At 42.8% G+C, this 21,404-nt stretch overlaps 1 protein-coding gene across 8 annotated transcripts in view; it reads right to left on the bottom strand.

Annotated features, from left to right (window-relative positions):
- The window catches only part of LOC110520208 (protein tyrosine phosphatase non-receptor type 4), a 108,440-nt gene that overhangs the window by 61,112 nt on the left and 25,924 nt on the right, over window positions 1-21,404 (bottom strand). For all 8 annotated transcript variants that reach the window (XM_090229935.1, XM_090229938.1, XM_090229940.1 and 5 more), the window contains one exon: window positions 13,945-14,099. In XM_090229935.1, coding sequence (XP_090086061.1) covers window positions 13,945-14,082 — 138 coding nt within the window. In that variant the 5' untranslated portion in view covers window positions 14,083-14,099. The remainder of the gene's footprint in view (window positions 1-13,944; window positions 14,100-21,404) is intronic.

The raw sequence follows: 21,404 nt of genomic DNA, 5'->3' as shown, positions 1-21,404 counted from the left end.
TTGGGTACTGTAGCAGCATGGAATTCAACATTCACACAGCTGACTCAATGCTCGGTGTGTAGTATGGAGACCAATTAACTGTGTGGTTGTTGTGCTTTACAACCAATAGGCTAGGCACCACGGAAATGGTCTCTCACAGGCCTACAGAAAACCAAGATGTTCAGCTGTAGGCTAGTTGCGCCAAGACAAAACCTTGGTAAAATAATCTGTCGTTGTCGGTTATTCTTTAAAAAAAAGTACCCACTGCCGAGAGTAGAGGACCGTGGATTTTCTGAAAATAATTTTCAGCCAGCATGGAATTGTAACATTTCCTAATCTATTCCAATGCTTTACTTCTGTGTTATTTGCTGCTCCTTGACTGTCTGAAGTGGTTGTTCTGACTGGATGTGGGCCCTTTCTTTTGTGTTACTCTAGCAAGCTCTCAGGCTGCCGTCTCCTCCTCGCTGGCTTTCTAAAAGCCTCAGGACAAATGTGCAAATGCAGCCAAACAAACGCACACACACACGTTGATAGGACAGCACTCTGAAGCATGGGAAGGAGGTTAATTTACACGACTCTTATCTTCTCATTGCATGCTAGTTAACTTGCTGACGTTTCTTGTCTCAATGTTGTTATCTTAAGACTGGGTGGACACTGAGGTAATTAGAATGAATGGGAAAGTTAGATTAACACGTCTTGAAAGATACTTCAGTTATCTGGGAGGCAACTTGAGAGAACTTGACTAGAGGGCTAGCCCATCTATGGAGGAGAATGGCAATGGGCCTATTCTGAGATCCCCACTGAAGACTGGGTGGGTGGGGGGGTGAACAACTCGGCAGACAGGGCCAAACAACCAGTCTTGTGCTGATCTTCATCAATCGTCACACTTCTGTGAGCCAGCGCCTGAGATGGTGAGGACTGGACTAGCGAGGGAGGAGAGGGGGAATGTTAGGGTCAATGCAGGCCAGGGGTCTGAATGAAATATCTCTAAAGTAGATGTGGTGTCAATGTACAGTATGAGATAACAAGTATGAACATAAACACACAATATAGTATTCACATTTAAACATACTGTGCATGGTTGCAATCATAAGACATAAAGCTAGACAGATCTCTAGTAAAGTCTTTAAAAAGAGGCTTGGGGCACTGCTAGAGCCTAAGCCTGGAGGAATGAGGGAAATGTGGAAAGACATGAGGCAGCTTGTCCAGGAGCAGCAGAAAACAGATACACGGGTGGAAAATAAATCAGCTTGATTGTCGCTCTCTGATCTATTGTCGGGGGCCAAGTTAACCTCACCTTTCATGTAAAAAAGTAATGACCATGCTTTTAAGGGGAAATTATAATTAGTTTGGGATTTTGTCAAAGAGGCCCTTTAACTACTTACCAAGTCAGATGAACTCTTGGACAATGTTCTCTCTAAACTGCACACACGCAACTCTCAGACAGCCTTGCAGAGAAGCACTAGATTGAACTTCACTCAATTTTCTAGTTTTCCCCTTAATTAACACTAGCAACATTTCACTCTACTGTGGGAATTGTGATCGAATCAACGCATTAGCCACTTTCAAGTTGTATGGCATTGAAGCTCGTCTGGAGGGTTGTTAACACAGTGTCCAAAGAAGGGCCAGAAGCATACAGAATGGTGTCGTCTGCGTAGAGGTGGATCAGAGACTCACCAGGAGCAAGAGCGACATCATTGATGTATATAGAGAAGAGAGTTGGTCCAAGAATTGAACCCTGTGGCACCCCCATAGAGAATGCCAGAGGCCCGGACAACAGGCCCTCCGATTTAACACACTGAACTCTATCAGATAAATAGTTGGTGAACCAGGCGAGGCAATCATTTGAGAAACCAAGGCAATCGCGTCTGCCGATGAGGATGTGGTGATTGACAGAGTCGAAAGCCCTGGCCAGGTCAATGAATACGGCTGCACAGTATTGTTTCTTATCGATGGCGGTTATGATATCGTTTAGGACCTGGAGCGTGGCTGAGGTGCACCCAAGACCAGCTCTGAAACCAGATTGCATAGCAGAGAAGGTATGGTGGGAATCGAAATGGTCAGTAATCTGTTTGTTGACTTGGCTTTCGAAGACCTTAGAAAAGGCAGGGTAGGATAGATATAGGTCTGTAGCAGTTTGGGTCAATAGTGCCCCCCCCCCCCCCCCCCCCCTTTGAAGAGAGGGTTGACCGCAGCTGCATTCCAATCTTTGGGAATCTCATACGACACGAAAGAGCTTGAACAGGCTAGTAATAGGGGTTGCAATTTTAGAAAGAGTCCAGATTGTCTAGCCTGGCTGATTTGTAGGGGTCCAGATTTTGCAGCTCTTTCAGAATATCAGCTGACTGGATTTGGGAGATGGGGAAATGGGGAAGGCTTGGGCGAGTTGCTGTGTGGGGTGCAGTGCTGTTGACCGGGGTAGGGGTAGCCAGGTGGAAAGCATGGTCAGCCGTAGAAAAATGCTTATTGAAATTCTCAATTTTAGTGGATTTATCTGTAGTGACCGTGTTTTTTCCTATCCTCAGTGCAGTGGGCAGCTGGGAGGAGTTGTTCTTATTCTCCAAGGACTTTACAGTGTCCCTGAACTTTTTTGAGTTTGTGTTGCAGGAAGCAAATTTCTGCTTGAAAAAGCTAGCCTTGGCTTTTCTAACTGCCTGTGTGTATTGGTTTCTAGCTTCCCTGAAAAGTTGCATATCACGGGGGGCTGTTTCATGCGAATGCAGAGCGCCAAATGGTGTTTTTGTGTTGGTTAAGGGCAGTCAGGTCTGGAGAGAACCAGGGGCTATACCTGTTCCTGGTTCTTTATTTCTTGAATGGGGCTTGCTTATTTAAGATGGTGAGGAAGGCATTTAAAAAAAATAACCAGGCATCCTCTACTGACGGGTTGAGGTCAATGTCCTTCCAGGATACCCCGGCCAGGTCGATTAGAAAGGCCTGCTCGCTGAAGTGTTTCAGGGAGCGTTTGACAGTGATGAGTGGAGGACCGCTGACCCATTACGGATGCAGGCAATGAGGCAGTGATCGCTGAGATCTTGGTTGAAAACAGCAGAGGTGTATTTAGAGGGCAAGTTGGTTAGGATGATATCTATGAGGGTGACACGGCTAGAACATCCGGGTTGGCAGAGTGTGCTAAAGCAGTGAATATAAAACAAGCTTAGGGAGGAGGCTTCTAATGTTAATATGCATGAAACCAAGGCTATTACAGTTACAGAAGTCATCAAAAGAGAGCGCCTCAGGAATAGGAGTGGAGTTAGGCACTGCAGGGCCTGGATTCACCTCTATTTCACCAGAGGAACAGAGGAGGAGTAGGATAAGGGTACGGCTAAAAGCTATGAGAATTGGTTGTTTAGAACGTCTGGAACAGAGAGTAAAAGGAGGTTTCTGGGAGGGCGATAAAATAGCTTCAAGTTATAATGTACAGACAAAGTATGGTTGGATGTGAATACAGTGGAGGTAAACCTAGGTATTGAGTGATGAGAGAGATATTGTCTCCAGAAACATCATTGAAACCTGGTGATGTCATCGCATGTGTGGGTGGTGGAACTGAAAGGTTCGAAAGGCTCTACAGTGAAATAAGCCAATAAACACTCTCCAGAACAGCAATGGACAAGGCATATTGACATTAAGGAGAGGGATGCTTAGTCGAGTGATCATAAGGGTCCAGTTAGTAGTGAGGTTGGTTGGGGTAACGGCGATTCAGACAGCTAGCCGGGTCATCGGTAGCAAGCTAGCGTAGGACAGTGTTCTGTTTTTAGCAACTTCGTACGTTTCCATTAGTAGATTAGTGGGGTTCCGTGTGGTAGAGGGGATCAATCCAATTGGCAAAATAGATATAGTTATAGTGACCCAAGAAAAATTGTCCGAGAGACCTATTCAGATAGCAGCCGATAAGACAGCTAACGATTAGATGGGCCGCAGATGGGCGTTCAGGTAACGTCGCGACGGAGGAGCCAGTTGGATAACTCCCTCGTGCAGATAATGTCGGTAGTCCAGTCGTGAAGGCCCGGTGGGGCTCCGCATCGGCAGTAAAACGGGTCCGGATAGGTTATAGTAGCCCAGGAGTGGTTGATGGAACTTGTCAGCTGGCTAGCTCTGGAATAATTTAAGTTTGCTCCGGGACCGACGTCAGCCAATAGTTACACGGATAGCAGCTAGCTAGCTGCGAGATCCAAGTGTAAATATTCAGAGCTTTCGGTTGAAATCCGGTGATATGGAGAGAAAAATAGGTCCGGTATATTCTGGTCCGAGTCGAACAAAACTGGCGATAGCTTTTCGAGCTAAAGGATAGCTGTTGACCATCAACCGTGGTTAGCTAAATACTAACGTTAGCCAGTAAACTGGCTAGCTCCTGGCTAGCTTCTATTGTGGATTTCAGATGAGATAAATAACATATATAGTTGAGTTTTTGGAAAAGAAAATATATAAAAGATATGCGAAGAAGGATGGATGGATGGATGGATGGATGGAGTGATTGATGGATGGATGGATGGATGGATGTATAGTGCCTTGCGAAAGTATTCGGCCCCCTTGAACTTTGCGACCTTTTGCCACATTTCAGGCTTCAAACATAAAGATATAAAACTGTATTTTTTTGTGAAGAATCAACAACAAGTGGGACACAGTCATGAAGTGGAACGACATTTATTGGATATTTCAAACTTTTTTAACAAATCAAAAACTGAAAAATTGGGCGTGCAAAATTATTCAGCCCCTTTACTTTCAGTGCAGCAAACTCTCTCCAGAAGTTCAGTGAGGATCTCTGAATGATCCAATGTTGACCTAAATGACTAATGATGATAAATACAATCCACCTGTGTGTAATCAAGTCTCCGTATAAATGCACCTGCACTGTGATAGTCTCAGAGGTCCGTTAAAAGCGCAGAGAGCATCATGAAGAACAAGGAACACACCAGGCAGGTCCGAGATACTGTTGTGAAGAAGTTTTAAGCCGGATTTGGATACAAAAAGATTTCCCAGGCTTTAAACATCCCAAGGAGCACTGTGCAAGCGATAATATTGAAATGAAAGGAGTATCAGACCACTGCAAATCTACCAAGACCTGGCCGTCCCTCTAAACTTTCAGCTCATACAAGGAGAAGACTGATCAGAGATGCAGCCAAGAGGCCCATGATCACTCTGGATGAACTGCAGAGATCTACAGCTGAGGTGGGAGACTCTGTCCATAGGACAACAATCAGTCGTATATTGCACAAATCTGGCCTTTATGGAAGAGTGGCAAGAAGAAAGCCATTTCTTAAAGATATCCATAAAAAGTGTAGTTTAAAGTTTGCCACAAGCCACCTGGGAGACACACCAAACATGTGGAAGAAGGTGCTCTGGTCAGATGAAACCAAAATTGAACTTTTTGGCAACAATGCAAAACGTTATGTTTGGCGTAAAAGTAACACAGCTGAACACACCATCCCCACTGTCAAACATGGTGGTGGCAGCATCATGGTTTGGGCCTGCTTTTCTTCAGCAGGGACAGGGAAGATGGTTAAAATTGATGGGAAGATGGATGGAGCCAAATACAGGACCATTCTGGAAGAAAACCTGATGGAGTCTGCAAAAGACCTGAGACTGGGACGGAGATTTGTCTTCCAACAAGACAATGATCCAAAACATAAAGCAAAATCTACAATGGAATGGTTCAAAAATAAACATATCCAGGTGTTAGAATGGCCAAGTCAAAGTCCAGACCTGAATCCAATTGAGAATCTGTGGAAAGAACTGAAAACTGCTGTTCACAAATGCTCTCCATCCAACCTCACTGAGCTCGAGCTGTTTTGCAAGGAGGAATGGGAAAAAATTTCAGTCTCTCGATGTGCAAAACTGATAGACATACCCCAAGCGACTTACAGCTGTAATCGCAGCAAAAGGTGGCGCTACAAAGTATTAACTTAAGGGGGCTGAATAATTTTGCACGCCCAATTTTTCAGTTTTTGATTTGTTAAAAAAGTTTGAAATATCCAATAAATGTTGTTCCACTTCATGATTGTGTCCCACTTGTTGTTGATTCTTCACAAAAAAATACAGTTTTAGATCTTTATGTTTGAAGCCTGAAATGTGGCAAAAGGTCGCAAAGTTCAAGGGAGCCGAATACTTTCGCAAGGCACTGTATGTATGTATGTATATGTGTGTGTGTATATGTGTATGTATGTGTGTGTATGTATATATATATATATATATATATATATATATATATATATATATATATGGGACACGACGAGGACAAGGACATCTGACTGCTATTCCATCTTGGATATCATCAACCAATACTGTGACAATACACTTAAAAGGGGAAACATAGTTAGTTCCTACTAATCTCTCCTCCTTCCGTCTTTTTCTGTGGACTTTATATGGCGGTTGGCAACCACCTTTAAGGTGCATTATCACCACCAACTGGACTGGAGTTTATTTTGCATTGCTCGTGCACGCAATGCAGACGTTGTGGTCAGCATGTCAGTGTTTACAGTAAACCCGCAACGGGAGTTGCACATAATTTTCACAACGTTCAAGTTCACGCTCAGCAGACCTGACATTTTCTCAGTCCTGAAAAAAAATAAAGGGAACATTGCTCGTGGAAGGAAGTTGCTAACTAGCATTAGCACAATGACAAAGTCCTGTAGACACGCAAAACAACCTCTAACTTCCTTCATACGTGATGCAGACAAAAAAATAAACTATCCAATTAAAATACGAGTTTGACCAATTCCAGTCCCTTCGCTTTGGGAGTCCAGGACCCTGGGAAAATAAATATATAAGACAAAACACACATCCCGACAAGAGACACTACAACACTACATAAAGAGAGACCTAAGACAACACAGCCTAGAAGCAACAACATGGTATCAGCACAGAACATGGTACAAATGTTATTGGGCACAGACAACAGCACAAAGGGCAAGAAGGTGGGGACAACAATACATCACACAAAGCAGCCACAACTGTCAGTAACAGTGTCCATGAGTCTTTGAATGAAGAGATTGAGATAAAACTGTCAGGTTTGAGTGTTTGTTGCAGCACGTTCCAGTTGCTAGCTGCAGCGAACTGAAAAGCTGAGACCCAGGGATGTGTGCGCTTTGGGGACAATTAACAGAATGTGACTGGCAGAATGGGTGTTGTATGTGGAGGATGAGTGCTGCAGTAGATACAGTTGAAGTCAGAAGTTAACATACACATTTAAACTCCATTTTTCACAATTCCTGACATTTAATCCTAGTTAAAATTCCCTGTCTTAGGTCAGATAGGATCACAACTTTATTTTAAGAATGTGAAATGTCAGAATAAGAGAGAGAATTATTTATTTCAGCTATTATTTCTTTCATCACATTCTCAGTGGGTCAGAAGTTTACATGCACTAAATTAGTATTTGGTAGCATTGCCTTTAAATTGTTTAACTTGGGTCAAACGTTTCAGGTAGTCTAGTCTTTCACAAGCTTTTGGCCCATTCCTCCTGACAGAGCTGGTGTAACCGAGTCAGGTTTGTAGGTCTCCTTGCTCGCACATGCTTTTTCAGTTCTGTCCACAAATGTTCTATAGATGAGGTCAGGGCTTTGTGATGGCCACTCCAATACCTTGACTTTGTTGTCCTTTTTGCCACAACTTTGGAAGTATGCTTGGGGTCATTGTCCATTTGAAAGACCCATTTGCGACCAAGCTTTAACTTCCTGACTGATGTCTTGAGATGTTGCTTCAATATATCCACATCATTTTCATCCCTCGTGATGCCATCTATTTTGTGAAGAGCACAAGTCTCCTGCAACAAAGCACCCCCACAACATGATACTGCCACCCCCGTACTCACGGTTGGGATGGTGTTCCCCGGCTTGCAAGCCTCCCCCTTTTTCCTCCAAACATAACGATGGTCATTATGGCCAAACAGTTCTATTTTTGTTTCATCAGGCCAGAGGACATTTCTCTAAAAAGTAGAATCTTTGTCCCCATGTGCAGTTGCAAACGGTAGTCTGGCGAATTTTAATGGCGATTTTGGAGCAGTGGCTTCTTCCTTGCTGAGCGGCCTTTCAGGTTATGTTGATATAGGACTCATTTTACTGTGGATATACAGTGAGCACCATAATTCACTGGACAGTGAGAATTTTTTTTGTTACTTTGGTTCTGTACTCTAGCACTGAGTTTGAAAGGATACAACGACAATGAGGATGAAGTGCAGACTGTCAGCTTTAATTTGAGGGTATTTTCATACATATCGGATGATCCGTTTAGAAATGACAGCACCTTTTGTACATGGTCCCCCCATTTTAAAGTACTGCAAGTATTTGTTGAATTGGCTTCACAGATATGTCGTTAGGCAGGTGTATTCATTTGTGACGTTAGTGAATGCAGGAGAGCTGTTGATGAATAGTATTGATTCTAGACTTTGCTGTTGCCTTTGGAGGTTGTTGTTGGGGTGTGACAACATAAGACAGCAGTGTCGATGCAAATGAAGCTGGCCGTCATAAGGCTCAGAATTGAACATCAATCAATCAGGAACATTGCAAAAACCCTGATCAAAAACACTCTCCTTGATGCAGGTGTAGATGTGTCAAAGTCAACCATACGTAGAAGACTACACCAGCAGGACTACAGAGGGTACACTACAAGATGCAAACCACTGATAAGCCTGAACAGAAAGGCAAGATTACAGTTTGCTAAAAAGCACCTAAAAACAGCCCCAAGAGTTCTGGAAAAAAGTATAGTGGACAGATGAGACAAAGATTAACATGTACCAGTGTGATAGCAAGAGGAAAGTGTGGAGAGAGAAAAAAAAGACATGCCCATGATCCAAAGCATACCACCTCATCTGTGAAACATGGTGGAGGGGGTGCTATGGCTTGTCTTCGTCGATGATGTGACTGCAGACAGAAGTAGAACAATTAATTCTGAAGTCTTCAGAAATATTTTATCTGCTCAGATAAAACCAAATGCCTCCAAACTCATTGGACGGCACTTCATCATGCAGCAAAACAATGACCCTAAACATACTGCTAGAGCAACGAAGGGGTTTTTGATGGCCAAAAAGTGGAAATCCTTGACTGGCCAAGTGAATCACCGGATCTGAATCCAATTGAACATGCATTTTACATGCTGAAGAAGAGACTGAAGGCAGTAAGTCCCCGAAACAAGCAGGAACTGAAGATGGCTGCAGTTCAGGCCTGAGAAAGCATCACCAGGGAAGATACCCAGCATCTGGTGATGTCGATGCATCGCAGACTTCAAGCAGTCATTGCATGCGAAGGATATGCGACCAAATATTAACAATGATTACTTTATTCTACATTATGTTAAACTGTCCAAAGTTTTTATGCCTGAAAATGGGGGGGGGGGGGGGGGGGGGGGGGGAGACTACGTACAAAATCTTCTATAATTTCTAAACTGTTCACCCGGTATGTATGAAAATACCCTCAAATTAAAGCTGACAGTCTGCACTTCACCCTCATTCTATCCTTTCAAACTCAAAGTGCTAGAGTACCAAACCAAAATAACAAAAAATGAATTATTATTATTATTAATGAATTATGTTGCTCACGGTAGATACTTTTGTACCTGTTTCCTCAAGCATCTTCACATGGTCCTTTGCTGTTGTTCTGGGATTGATTTGCACTTTTCGCACCAAAGTACGTTCATCTCTAGGAGACGTCCTCTTCCTGAGCGGTATGATGGCCGAGAGGTCCCATGGTGTTTATAGTTGCGTACAATTGTTTGTACAGATGAACGTGGTACCTTCAGGTGTTTGGAAATTGCTCCCAAGGATGAACCAGAGGTCTACAATTATTTTTGCTCCCAAGGATGAACCGAAGGTCTACAATTATTTTTCTGAAGTCTTGGCTGATTTATTTTGATTTTCCCATGTCAAGCAAAGAGGGACTGAGTTTGAAGGTAGGCCTTGAAAAACATCAACATCTACACCTCCAATTGACTCAAATTATGTCAATTAGCCTATCAGAAGCTTCTAAAGCCATGACATCATTTAAAGGCACGGTCAACTTAGTGTAAGTAAACTTCTGACCCACTGGAATTGTGATACAATGAATTATAAGTGAAATAATCTGTCTGTAAACAAGTGTTGGGAAAATTGTGTCATGCAAAGAAGATATCCTAACCGATTTGACAAAACTATAGTTTGTTAACAAGAAATTTTGTGGAGTGGTTGAAAAAAAACTGTTTTACTGACTCCAACCTAAGTGTATGCAAACTTCCGACTTCAACTATATCGCGGGGGGAGTGAGGCCTAAGAGGGTTTTATAATAAAGCATCAACCAATGGGTCTTGCAACAGGTATACAGAGATGAGCAGTTTGCAGAGGAGCATAGAGCACAGTGATGTGTCCTGTAAGGAGCATTTCTGGCAAATCTGAGTCAACCTTAATGGCTTAGTCCATCTGCATTTATCCTATTGAACACATCTTGATTGTTATTATTAATTATTTAAAATTATTCACTCGAAAATTTGATTTTTTTTGTTTAATATTACAAAGCATGTCATTGCCCTTTTAAGACACCATTGCCTCTAAGAACTCCGTTGCCCAACTGCGCCTAAACCATGCTTCAAACTTCAGTTGTTTAAAAAACTGCAGTTACTAAGCCACGCGGGCAATTGTAGGCGTAGAGAAATGAATGGGGAAGCAATGGAAAGCTTTAATATTAATGATAGATTGGGAGTTCTGTCCATTTTATTCTTTACAACATTTCTAATCCACATACTTGTTTATGATTTTAACCTATTTTTTTAACAAAGGCCAAAACTGCTTTCAAAAGTGTTTTTCCCACTATTGCAATAAGAATTGTTGTGCACTGACTGCTTGTTAGAATATGTTTCCCTCCCTATGGCTCTCGCAACTCGAATGCGCATCAAGATTAATATTTCTCTCGCATTGAACACAAGCCGACTAGGAAAATAGGTCAACTATTCTACTATGGGGTCGTCTGATTTTGTTTTAATAACATTACATGGCAAAAACAGTAGCACTGGAAAGTTTCATTCAAAGCCTATACTTGATCACCCAGGATGTCTTTTCCAGCAGCGACACACAACTGTTTGAGTTGTGCACATTAGACTATTTAAATTAGAGGTCGACCGATTACGATTTTTTTCAACGCCGATACCGATTATTGGAGGACCATAAAAATCCGATACCGATTAATCTGCCGTTTTTTATTTTTCTTCTTTCTTTGTAATAATGACAATTACAACAATACTGAATGAACACTTATTTTAACGTAGTATAATACATCAATAAAATCAATTTCGCCCCAAATAAATAATGAAACATGTTCAATTTGGTTTAAATAATGCAAAAACAAAGTGTTGGAGAAGTAAAAAAGTAAAAAAGCTAACGTTTAAGTTCCTTGCCCAGAACATGAGAACATATGAACGCTGGTGGTTCCTTTTAACATGAGTCTTCAATATTCCCAGGTAAGAAGTTTTAGGTTGTAGTTATAGGAATTATAGGACTATTTCCCTCTATACAATTTGTATTTCATTAACCTTTCACTATTGGATGTTCTTATAGGCACTTTAGTATTGCCAGTGTAACAGTATAGCTTCCGTCCCTCTCCTCGCTCCTCCCTGGGCTTGAACCAGCAACACAACGACAACAGCCACCATCGAAGCAGCGTTACCAATGCAGAGCAAGGGGAACAACTACTAGAAGGCTCAGAGCGAGTGATGTTTGAAACGCTATTAGCGCGCTAACTAGTTAGCCATTTCACTTCGGTCACACCAGCCTCATCTCGGGAGTTGATAGGCTTGAAGTCATAAACAGCGCAATGCTTGACGCACAACAAAGAGCTGCTGGCAAAACTCACAAAAGTGCTGTTTGAATGACAGCACCTGCTTCTGCCTACCACCGCTCAGTCAGGTACTTGTATGCTCAGATTATATGCAACGCAGGATACGCTAGATAATATCTAGTAATATCATCAACCATGTGTAGTTAACTAGTGATTATGATTGATTGTTTTTGATAAGATAAGTTTAATGCTAGCTAGCAACTTACCTTACTGCATTTGCGTAACAGGCAATCTCCTTGTGGAGTGCAACGAGAGAGAGGCAGGTCGTTATTGCGTTGGACTAGTTAACTGTAAGGTTGCAAGATTGGATCCCCCGAGCTGACAATGTGAAAATCTGTCGTTCTGCCCCTGAACGAGGCAGTTAACCCACCGTTCCTAGGCCGTCATTGAAAATAAGAATGTGTTAACTGACTTGCCTAGTTAAATAAAAAGGTATAAAAAATGTTTATTTTTATTTTTTTTAATTACATTAAAATAAATATATATTTTTTTAAATCGCCGCCCAAAAATACCGATTTCCGATTGTTATGAAAACTTGAAATCGGCCCTAATTAAAATCGGCCATTCCGATTCATCTCAACATCACTGTCAGTTCAGTGCACACAGCGTAAGTCTATTTGCAAAAACAATTATTTGGGAATTTATTTCGTAGAACAGACAATTCTGTATCAGTCTCATCTCCAAAGCAGCATTTTTAAACGACCTCTAGAATCCATAGGACGGAAATCCGTCGCAGTGACAGAACTTTAACCCTGGACACAGGCAGGCAGGGAGAGAAGGGGGCAGGCAGGGAGAGGAGTCTGAGTGGTCCCCTGGGAGGGGAGTTCTAAAGTGGGAGGCCAGGGCTGAGGATATGGCATGGGGCTACACACACAGTCAAGCGTCACACCCGATACACAACACCATGCTCGCACACCCTTTTAAGCTTGTCCAGAAAGCACCTCACAATGTATGCATGCATGAGCGTATAGTTAAGCACATACCCTACCTTTCCCCACTTTACACCCACCCAGACAACCAGGAATGAGAATATTTACATTGACCTGTCTGACACCAGCAATCACTCAGGCCCTTCCTTACTATCCCCTTCATCCCCCTCTCTCCTCCTCCCTTGTCTCGCTCTCAACTCTCCATCTTGGATTATGAATTTCCACTCACATTCAAAAGATCTGTTCAGTATGTAAGTCACGACAAGGCTTGGTTAAATCTGATCAATTCAACTCTTGTTACGCCAGGGACGGCTGTGTTTCCAGGAACCGCATAGAACAAATCGCTATGAAACTGAGGGAGGAAATCAGGAAAGTTGAGTTTGATTCATTAAGCTGCTCGGCCAAGACCAGTCATGAGCTCCTGTTAAAGCTGGGCTACCGGGGCAACAGATGGAGATTATAAAAATAAAAAAAACATCACTCAGAAGTTCCATAATAACTATTATATAACATGTGGGGACAGTTTGTGACTTTGTGCAACCGCTTTTATATTCCCCCTGACATAAAATATGATTCTGTGGCCATCTTTCTGAACAATGACAACATCGAGAGAAATGTCCTGTGGTGAACATTTTCTCTGTGGCTGGCTGCCTCGCTCAAATAACCTAGCAGCAGCAGCAACTGCTCTCTATCGGGAGGGAAAACAATGGTGCTGCAATCAAGACAGTGAACACTATGATTTACTGTCCCTGATTGGCACCCAGTGTGTGTAGTGTGTATGTATAGCTAGAAAGATGCTGCCTGTGAGCGAGTATGTACTTGAAATGGGCAGCACTTGGGGAGGCTCCTCTGAGTAGGAATGTCAGGCATTTCATGGTGAGAGGAGCTAGGGCTGCAGCCCTGGCCTAAACCCCCATCCTTCTCCACCCTGCAGAGGGTGTCAGGAACAGCTGGGGGTCATTTTCATCTTAGATTAACAACATGTTGTGGTCTAACAGTCCTTGAAATTTTATAGGGGAGAGTTGCACAATCTTGGCGCCAAAATAGCCCTGAAAGATCTACCACCGCAAGAGGACAGTGTTCGATAGTTGGAGTGCCAGAGTTTGTGTGTAGAGTAGGGCTGCAATACTGCACTACTCGGGGACATGGCCATTTAGTGCTTTCAACATGGTTAACACATTACAGTGGATCAGGAACATACTGTACACAAACATGAATATACTAGAGTTTGTTGTGATACTTACGTTAACTTTGAAGGACTGGACGGTGTTGTCCAAGAGAAGTATGTTGCAGACCACCTCCGTGTGCTGGCTGTCGCGTGCCAGCTCCGACGCCCGGACATTGTAAGATCTGCCAGCAGGCAACCGGAAGCGTGCGGTCATTACGGTCCAACCAGGGTCTGCAACAGAGACAGAGAGACTAAGGAAGCGGACATTGACAACCTGGCCAACGCACAGATCACTGTAGAGTTGACAGGTACACTTTTCTTGTCAAGTCGGTCTGGCAACACTCATACAGGATGACAGTTCTGAAATGCATTCTTTTGGGAATGAGTTCGAGGGCCGCAAAGTCTATCATACAGTACTACTGACATCAGCACTACGCTAACAAGCCTTCACACGCAGAGGGGGCAACAAGTGCTCCATCTGACAAGAATTAAAATGAATAGGGAGTACAGCAGCCTACATGCTGAGTATAACTCCGTGTGAACTCTGACAGAATTGCACCTCTAGGGATCGGCTACACTGCAGCAACGGAGGTCAAGGCACCTTCATTTAAACCTGATGGATCCATATGGAAGGCTTTTCCTTGCCTTTGAGTGGTTGTCACAAAATATCAGGAGGCATCACCGATGATGAATTTGAATGGGAGGAGATTGCCTGTGTGTGCAGAAGTGCTGAGTTGAACAGACATAGCAGGGGACCCCAGGGACCAAATCAAGTGTGCTGTGGAGTCACGAGAGCACTTGTTCCACGAACATACGTTGCCTGCTGCCCTAATGTTCTTAGTATTTCTGGGAATGTAAAATCTCCTATAAGGGGGTAGCAGCTCTCCCAGATTAATACCACATTGTCCATCTCTTTCTACAACTCCCAGATATGTCTTTAACCTGTCATATAGAGGTTCTGGGTATTGTCTGATGGGTAATTGATGAATAACTAAGTCGCTATGGATAAGAGAGCCTGCTAAAATGACAAATGCAAAATGAATGTCTTCAGGCGTATGCTAATGCAGTGATGGCAAAAGTGCTCTTAGGACAGCAGATACAGTACTTGGAAAATATTATCTTAGTGTTTAAGAAAGGCCCTGGGGGGGCGATTACTTACAGCTCACTAGTCACGCATAGAAAGAGGAATCTGATAAGATGCACATGTACAATAATATTTTTTTTAAAGAATCCCTTCCAAACATCACATCTTCAATATCTCCCAGAGTCAAGTTGAATCATGTTCACTGTAGTTGACATCAAACGAGCAGTGTCAGCAATGTGAAAACATGTCATCTCTGTAACCGGCAGACTCCCAGGCATGCAGCGCCTGTGTTTGCCCTCACAACCCTGGTGTCATACATGTGGGGCTCTACATCGAGTGGATGGAGCGGGTACGCCGGGCAGCGATGAGGTGAAGTCATGAGGAAGCGCCTTCACCGCAGCTCAGTGACACAGCTGCGAGCTGTTCCCTTCAGCCTCTCAGCTAGGCTGTGGAGACTAAGACAACCATGAGCCAAAAAGCTGTTTGTTGTTTTTTGTATCATTCAACGGACGCAAAGGTTACCAGCTGTAATAAGAGAGTAAAACTACTCAAAATGACAATATAAAAACTGTATACTAAATACATCACACACTTCTCACAAACGATTTCAGTTCTAAATCAAAAGCAGTGTGTGTATATAATAATAATAATAGTGTAATTAGTCTCCACATCCCAATGAGAGGAGAACAAAGCCCAGTGAGTTAGCGATCCAGCAGGTCGGCTGGCCGCTCAGCCGGGATAACTCCGCAAGAATGCTTCCATTATGGCTTCCTCCAGTCAGCAGAGCTTCCAAACACTGGGCCTGGGCTGACGTGTGTGTCAAGCCTAATGACCTCAGTGGGCTCCTCCGATGCTCTCGGCTTATAACAAACAGACGTCCCAGCAGCCCCTGTCTCTGTCCCCCATCTTCCCAATCCTCCACCGGACAAACCCCTCTCCACAGTTACACCCATTGGAAAAGGTACAGTATGTGTCTTCACAACAAATACTCAGGTTGTGTCCCAAATGGCAACCCTTTCCCTTTATAGTGGACTACTTTTGAACAGAGGCCTATGGGCTTTGGTCAAAAGTAGTGCACTATATAGGAAATTGGTTACCATTTGGGATGCATCCCAAGGCTTAGGTCAGTCACAATGCAGACCAGAGGATAGTAGAAAAGCGAAGAGGAATCTGAAGATATCCTTTCCTCCCTGCTACAGTAACTTGTAGTAGTGTACTGTACACTGTTCGCCAAAATTGGGCCACAGAGAAACATGTGGTCAATTACAGATGTAGAGACTTGCGTTTCATCTTCATGTGGGGTGATATCGAAAGACAGTTGGAGAGTGGTGTTAGACTTGGAGAATTCCTGCCAAGATCGCCAGCTATGTGACAACTCAAGGATGACAATTAAGAATAGAGGCTTGTTTGAGAAAACTAACAGCATGGGACTACCCTGCCTTGGTTGAGTACAAGTAAAAGCAATACTACAGGTTTGCTGTACTAGTATCTAGGACAGCAAAGAGAATGGGCTCACAGACAACAGAGTGGGAAGAATGCTTGTTTCATAGAGAGGTTGTTCAGGGGTTGTAGGTAGCATTTGACACTTGACTTTCTGGATAGCCAGACACCACCTATTATGTTGGATGCCTGGGGTAAAACCATACAATGTTAGTAGGGAAATGCCACTGTTTGTAGCTATGAGGACAATATCCATACCCTCACTCTACCACAAGCTTCCCTGGACTCCTGGTGACACACACTTCCACTGGCCGCATAGTAAATAAATGATCCTTGACTGATGAATATCACTTAAGGTCTGTTCCCATATCCAACCCATAGGTTAGGCCTATTCTATAGGCTGATGTAAAACAACCACATTCAACACAACACCAACACCAAACTGGAGAGCACTGTTACGCTTCATTTCATTTCAGCAAAAAGGACAACACTACAAATCCTAGTCCCAGAGTAGCCGTATTTATGATGAAGGTAAGCAGTTTGTTTTCTGGTCATTGTTTTTGGAGGACATTCAACACTGTTGCACTATTGACCTTAAACATATTGAGCTGGTGTCATCATTTTACCAAACACCTTGCAATGGAAACAAATATCCCAGCTGGCATTTGTAACAGGACACCAGCAAATGAAAAAAAAACACTTCAAAAATGTTTTATTATGCAATCAGAATAAGATCAGTGAAGGCATTGTGACAGCACATAAGCTACAATGAATCAATTTCTGACTTAGTGAGCAGGTACTTTGTGTCCCGGACAGCTATCATCTCAGACCTTCATAAAAAGATACATTTTTACAATCACACAAATAGCACTGAATTGTGTCGTGCTCTCCCAGTCTCCAATCTTCACTCCTCCCATTGTGGGTAAATTTTTGGTTTGTTTATGTTACTCTTTTAGAATAAATTCAGCCCATCCCTCCCAAGCAAGGCCATTATGCAAATCATCAACTCCTCGAAGTAGGGCTGTGACAAGTAGGGCTGTTTTGTTGCATTTAAATAAAAAAAATACAATTATATGTGAATTCACAGTGCAGATATTTTCCTGCGTATAACCCCTAGGTGGCAATGCAATTCCATCTACCGCAGCTGGCTACCAAACGGCACTCACCTTACTGCTGTCCCCCACCCACTCAGCAACTATGGTAATTAATGCTGTTTTTAGATTCTCTGCTGCGTACTGCGGGCAGCTCGCATGGTGCCGCAGAATTCTATGGCACGTTATTTAAGTGTGAACCACGGGTACCATTAATGCTAGTTAGTGCTAGTTTGACCACCAGAGGGCATCTTTGAAAAGCATTTGATAGCCTTCAATAGTGGCTGTACTAGAGAATGCGGGCATGCAGAAGACCGGGGTTCAATTCCCCGACGGGGAGGAAGGGGTAGGCTGTCCTTGTAAATAAGAATTTGTTCTTAACTGACTTGCCTAGTTAAATAAAGATCACACTAAGAGCATCTAGAGGCGAAAGAAACGCACACCAATTTTGGCTAGAGGAGTGGAACACTTGAAAAATTAAAGGAGAGCCAAGCCGCCCGCTCTAGGAGCACAGAGGCAATAATTTAATAACCAACGTTGACAGACTAGCTGTCTTCAGGGTATATGAGCTTAACATTTCTACACCCTAAATTTCTAATTCTAGTCTAATACACAAATGGAAATTAAGTGAAAATAAAAACCTCATTGATTTATCAAGGCCAGTCCACATGCTGGTCTCAGAGCAGCACGAAACGATGCTAAAATAGTTGTAGGCATTTGCTTCAAATCCTATTGCTGCTCACTTCAATATGCTCTTTAAATAAGACCTACACCACTATTAACAGCACATTACTCAACACTAGAGAGACTCATGTCGCCTATGGTAGGCCTACAGTATATTGAAAAATATGACGTGACTCTCCGCCAATAATTACATTGAGGATATTTCTGTAATTCAGTGATATTTATTCCCATTGTAATTCGTTATGGATCCATAGCTAAATAAACGTTGGCATTTTGAAATACTATTTTTATCATTATTTTATTAATGAAAGCATAAAGATCCCATTATTAGTTACATTTTTTAGTTTGACTAAGAACAGAACAGAGGGAACGTTTCCCTAGTCAGCACCATTATTAGTGCAAGGCCCATTAAAGTGTTGCCAGTGTGTCGGGGTGGGGTTCCACTCCCTTCCTCGGGCCAAGTCGGTCTTCTGTGCCGGCTCTGCGGCCCATCCCGTGCCCCCTGTCCTCGTGCCTTGAACCTCAAGCGCTTTCAGTGGATACAGCTGGAGAACTGCAAGGCAATCCCATTGTGCGCCACTTGGGAGCCATGACCAATATAAATAGTCCTGCTAATAACAGGGTTAATAATATATCTGTGAGAATATCCAATAATAAATCGCTTTGTTCAAAAAATTATATTTGGGATTATTTAGTTTTCAAATAACGTAAAATGAGTGAGAAAAATACCATTCTTGAACATGGGGTGAGACATTGTTACTAATTTGTAAATAATGATCAGTTTCTATTTAGGTTTATGTCACCCATTCATTATCAGTTAGAGACACAGGACCGAAGAGCACAATCAGTGCTCTAACTCCCCCTTATGCTGGTCTGGAGCAATGAGGTGGTGACACAGGGTAGCGTACTAAACCACAAATTACCTATAAGTCCCGCGGCGTAAGCTCGCAACTTCTAAAAGGAGGAACCACTATGCAGGGGTCGCGTTAACGCAGAATTCTGTGTTTTTCATTTGGGGGAGAGAAAAATATAAAACTCATAAGAAAATGCTTTTTATTGTCATTTCTGCTTGACATCAGACTCATTTTTGGCTTCAGTTGCACTCCTCCACTCAGGATGAGAATTCACAGAAGGGCATTCTATCAGCAGACAGCGCTCCGACTGATCTGTAGCATTTCTCCGGTACTTCTCTTCTCAGTGTAGCTTACTTTTCTCCATTAGTTAACTTCAAGCAAAACATCATAGAATGTAGCAAGCTACTTACCCTAAACAGAAATAAAGATCTTGCTTCTTCATTTCAAGATCATTTACTTGTCGCTGCTAGCCAAATACCGTTGCACTTAATTTTTACCAAATGACATGAAGTTATTTTCTGCAGAGTATGTTGCACTAAAAAAGTTGGCTATTTTCTGTGAAGGACAACTCTAGTTGCACACCCCTGATTACTCTACTGAAGCAAAGAAAACACTTGACTTTAAATATAAAACGCAAGTGAAATGGTTTTAAAAAGCAGATTCTCATGGTCCACTTAAATATTTCAGAACTCTAATGCGACCCGTATATAACAGCTTGTTCATAGACGTCCAACATCTTAAAACCACGTATCGGGTTTTTGAGAGCTCATGCGTTGTACTTGCAGAGTACAACTTCTCCATCCAGGCAGTCACTGTTCTAGATATGCCATCACCGCGCATTGAAGCCGACATCCTCTACCATTGACAATGGCTGCATATCAACCGCAATCATTTCTATAATCAGGTGGGAATTCATCACTTCGTCCCTTAACGCACCTTCACGTGAAAAGCCTGTCTAGCGTCTGTTGCGGGCCTGCGCCCGCTGCCAGCAACAGTTTGGGTCTCACGGTGCCTCCCTTTCAGATGGTTAAGCATCACCTGTACTGCCACTGTAGCTCAATTTCACCAAGCAAAGTTTTCATTTCATCACATTCTCATTTAAAGTATTGCCATACAGGACTTTCACTGCTGTCGTATGTCTCACCCTGCCATTTTTCCAACAGTTAATGACAATGTGTGGAGCGCTTCAGATCTGCAAATCATTTGAAAGATGCATATCTCCTGCGAAAGTTAAAGCATTGTTTCGTTAGGTATTTGTACAATTTGTATCGTTCCACTTATGATGGGGACCTGTTAGTGGTAGTTTTGTGATAAAAAATAAATAATGTTTTTCCACAGTGCAGTTAACATGGATTTTCTTCAAAACGTTGAAGATACCAATTTCATTGAAACACTTAACATTCACACCCCTACCTCGGAGAAACCATTCACTCTCTAAAGGCCATTCATACACACAAATAGCCCAGCTAAATAAACACTTACAATTTATTTTCTATCTCAACTGTATTTCAGGTCGCTCTCTAAGGAGTGGTGTCTGAGGTTTGTTGCCTGATGGAGGTCTACTGCTTGTATTGGAAAACCTTGATTTCCTACGTTTCTGTAGTAATACATGTTTCTGGTGTTCACTGGAACCTGTGTGAGAGTCAGTGGCTAGCTTACAGCTGAGTGGCCAGCAGCCCACAGGAGGTGGAGGCTAGGGTATAGTGTAGAGGGGAGAGAACAGGGGAGGGGAAGGTGCAGTTTACAACTTAGGGTTTTACACAAGAGAACTCCATTCCTTTCCAAGAACATCAGCTTTAACGTATTCTGAGCACACAAACGTTGCTCAAAGGTCAGTTAGCTGAGCCCAGCGGCGGCCATGGTGTTGTCGCACTGCCCGGCCAGCCTCAACCCTCATGACCTTTACAGGCCTGCTTCCTGGGGTTGAGCTGTCAAATTAATGCACACAGGATTGTACACTTTTCTCCTCTGGCCAAAACAACTTTGACCCCCACCCGTTTAATTTCCAGACGCTTTCAGGGCTCCGGCTGTGAAGGTTTTTAAGACTGGTGTGTTTGCCGGTAGGGGCTAAATTTGCTTTGCCATCAGCTCAGTCCAGAGTTAATTGAAAGCACACTGCGCTTCTGTTAAGCTACTGTATGAACTGTGCAGCTGTCAAAGCATGAGCATGCTGGGCATTTCAAAAGGTCTACATAAACATGTAAATTGATTAAAATAAGGTTGAGGATGAATATGTGAAGCCTACGCCCCTTTACATTGATATGTGTTACAGTTGGAGCCATCAATATCCCATGATCATAAAAGTGTGTTGAAATGATGTTAACATCAGGAAGTCTATGAATCTCAGCTGAGACTGAGTGACACCAGACTTATTTCCTCAACT

This window comes from Oncorhynchus mykiss, chromosome 3, assembly GCF_057628025.1.
Source record: "Oncorhynchus mykiss isolate SJ-2025 chromosome 3, ASM5762802v1, whole genome shotgun sequence".
NCBI classification, from domain to species: Eukaryota; Metazoa; Chordata; class Actinopteri; order Salmoniformes; family Salmonidae; genus Oncorhynchus; species Oncorhynchus mykiss.
This window is presented reverse-complemented; position numbering and strand designations above follow the sequence as displayed.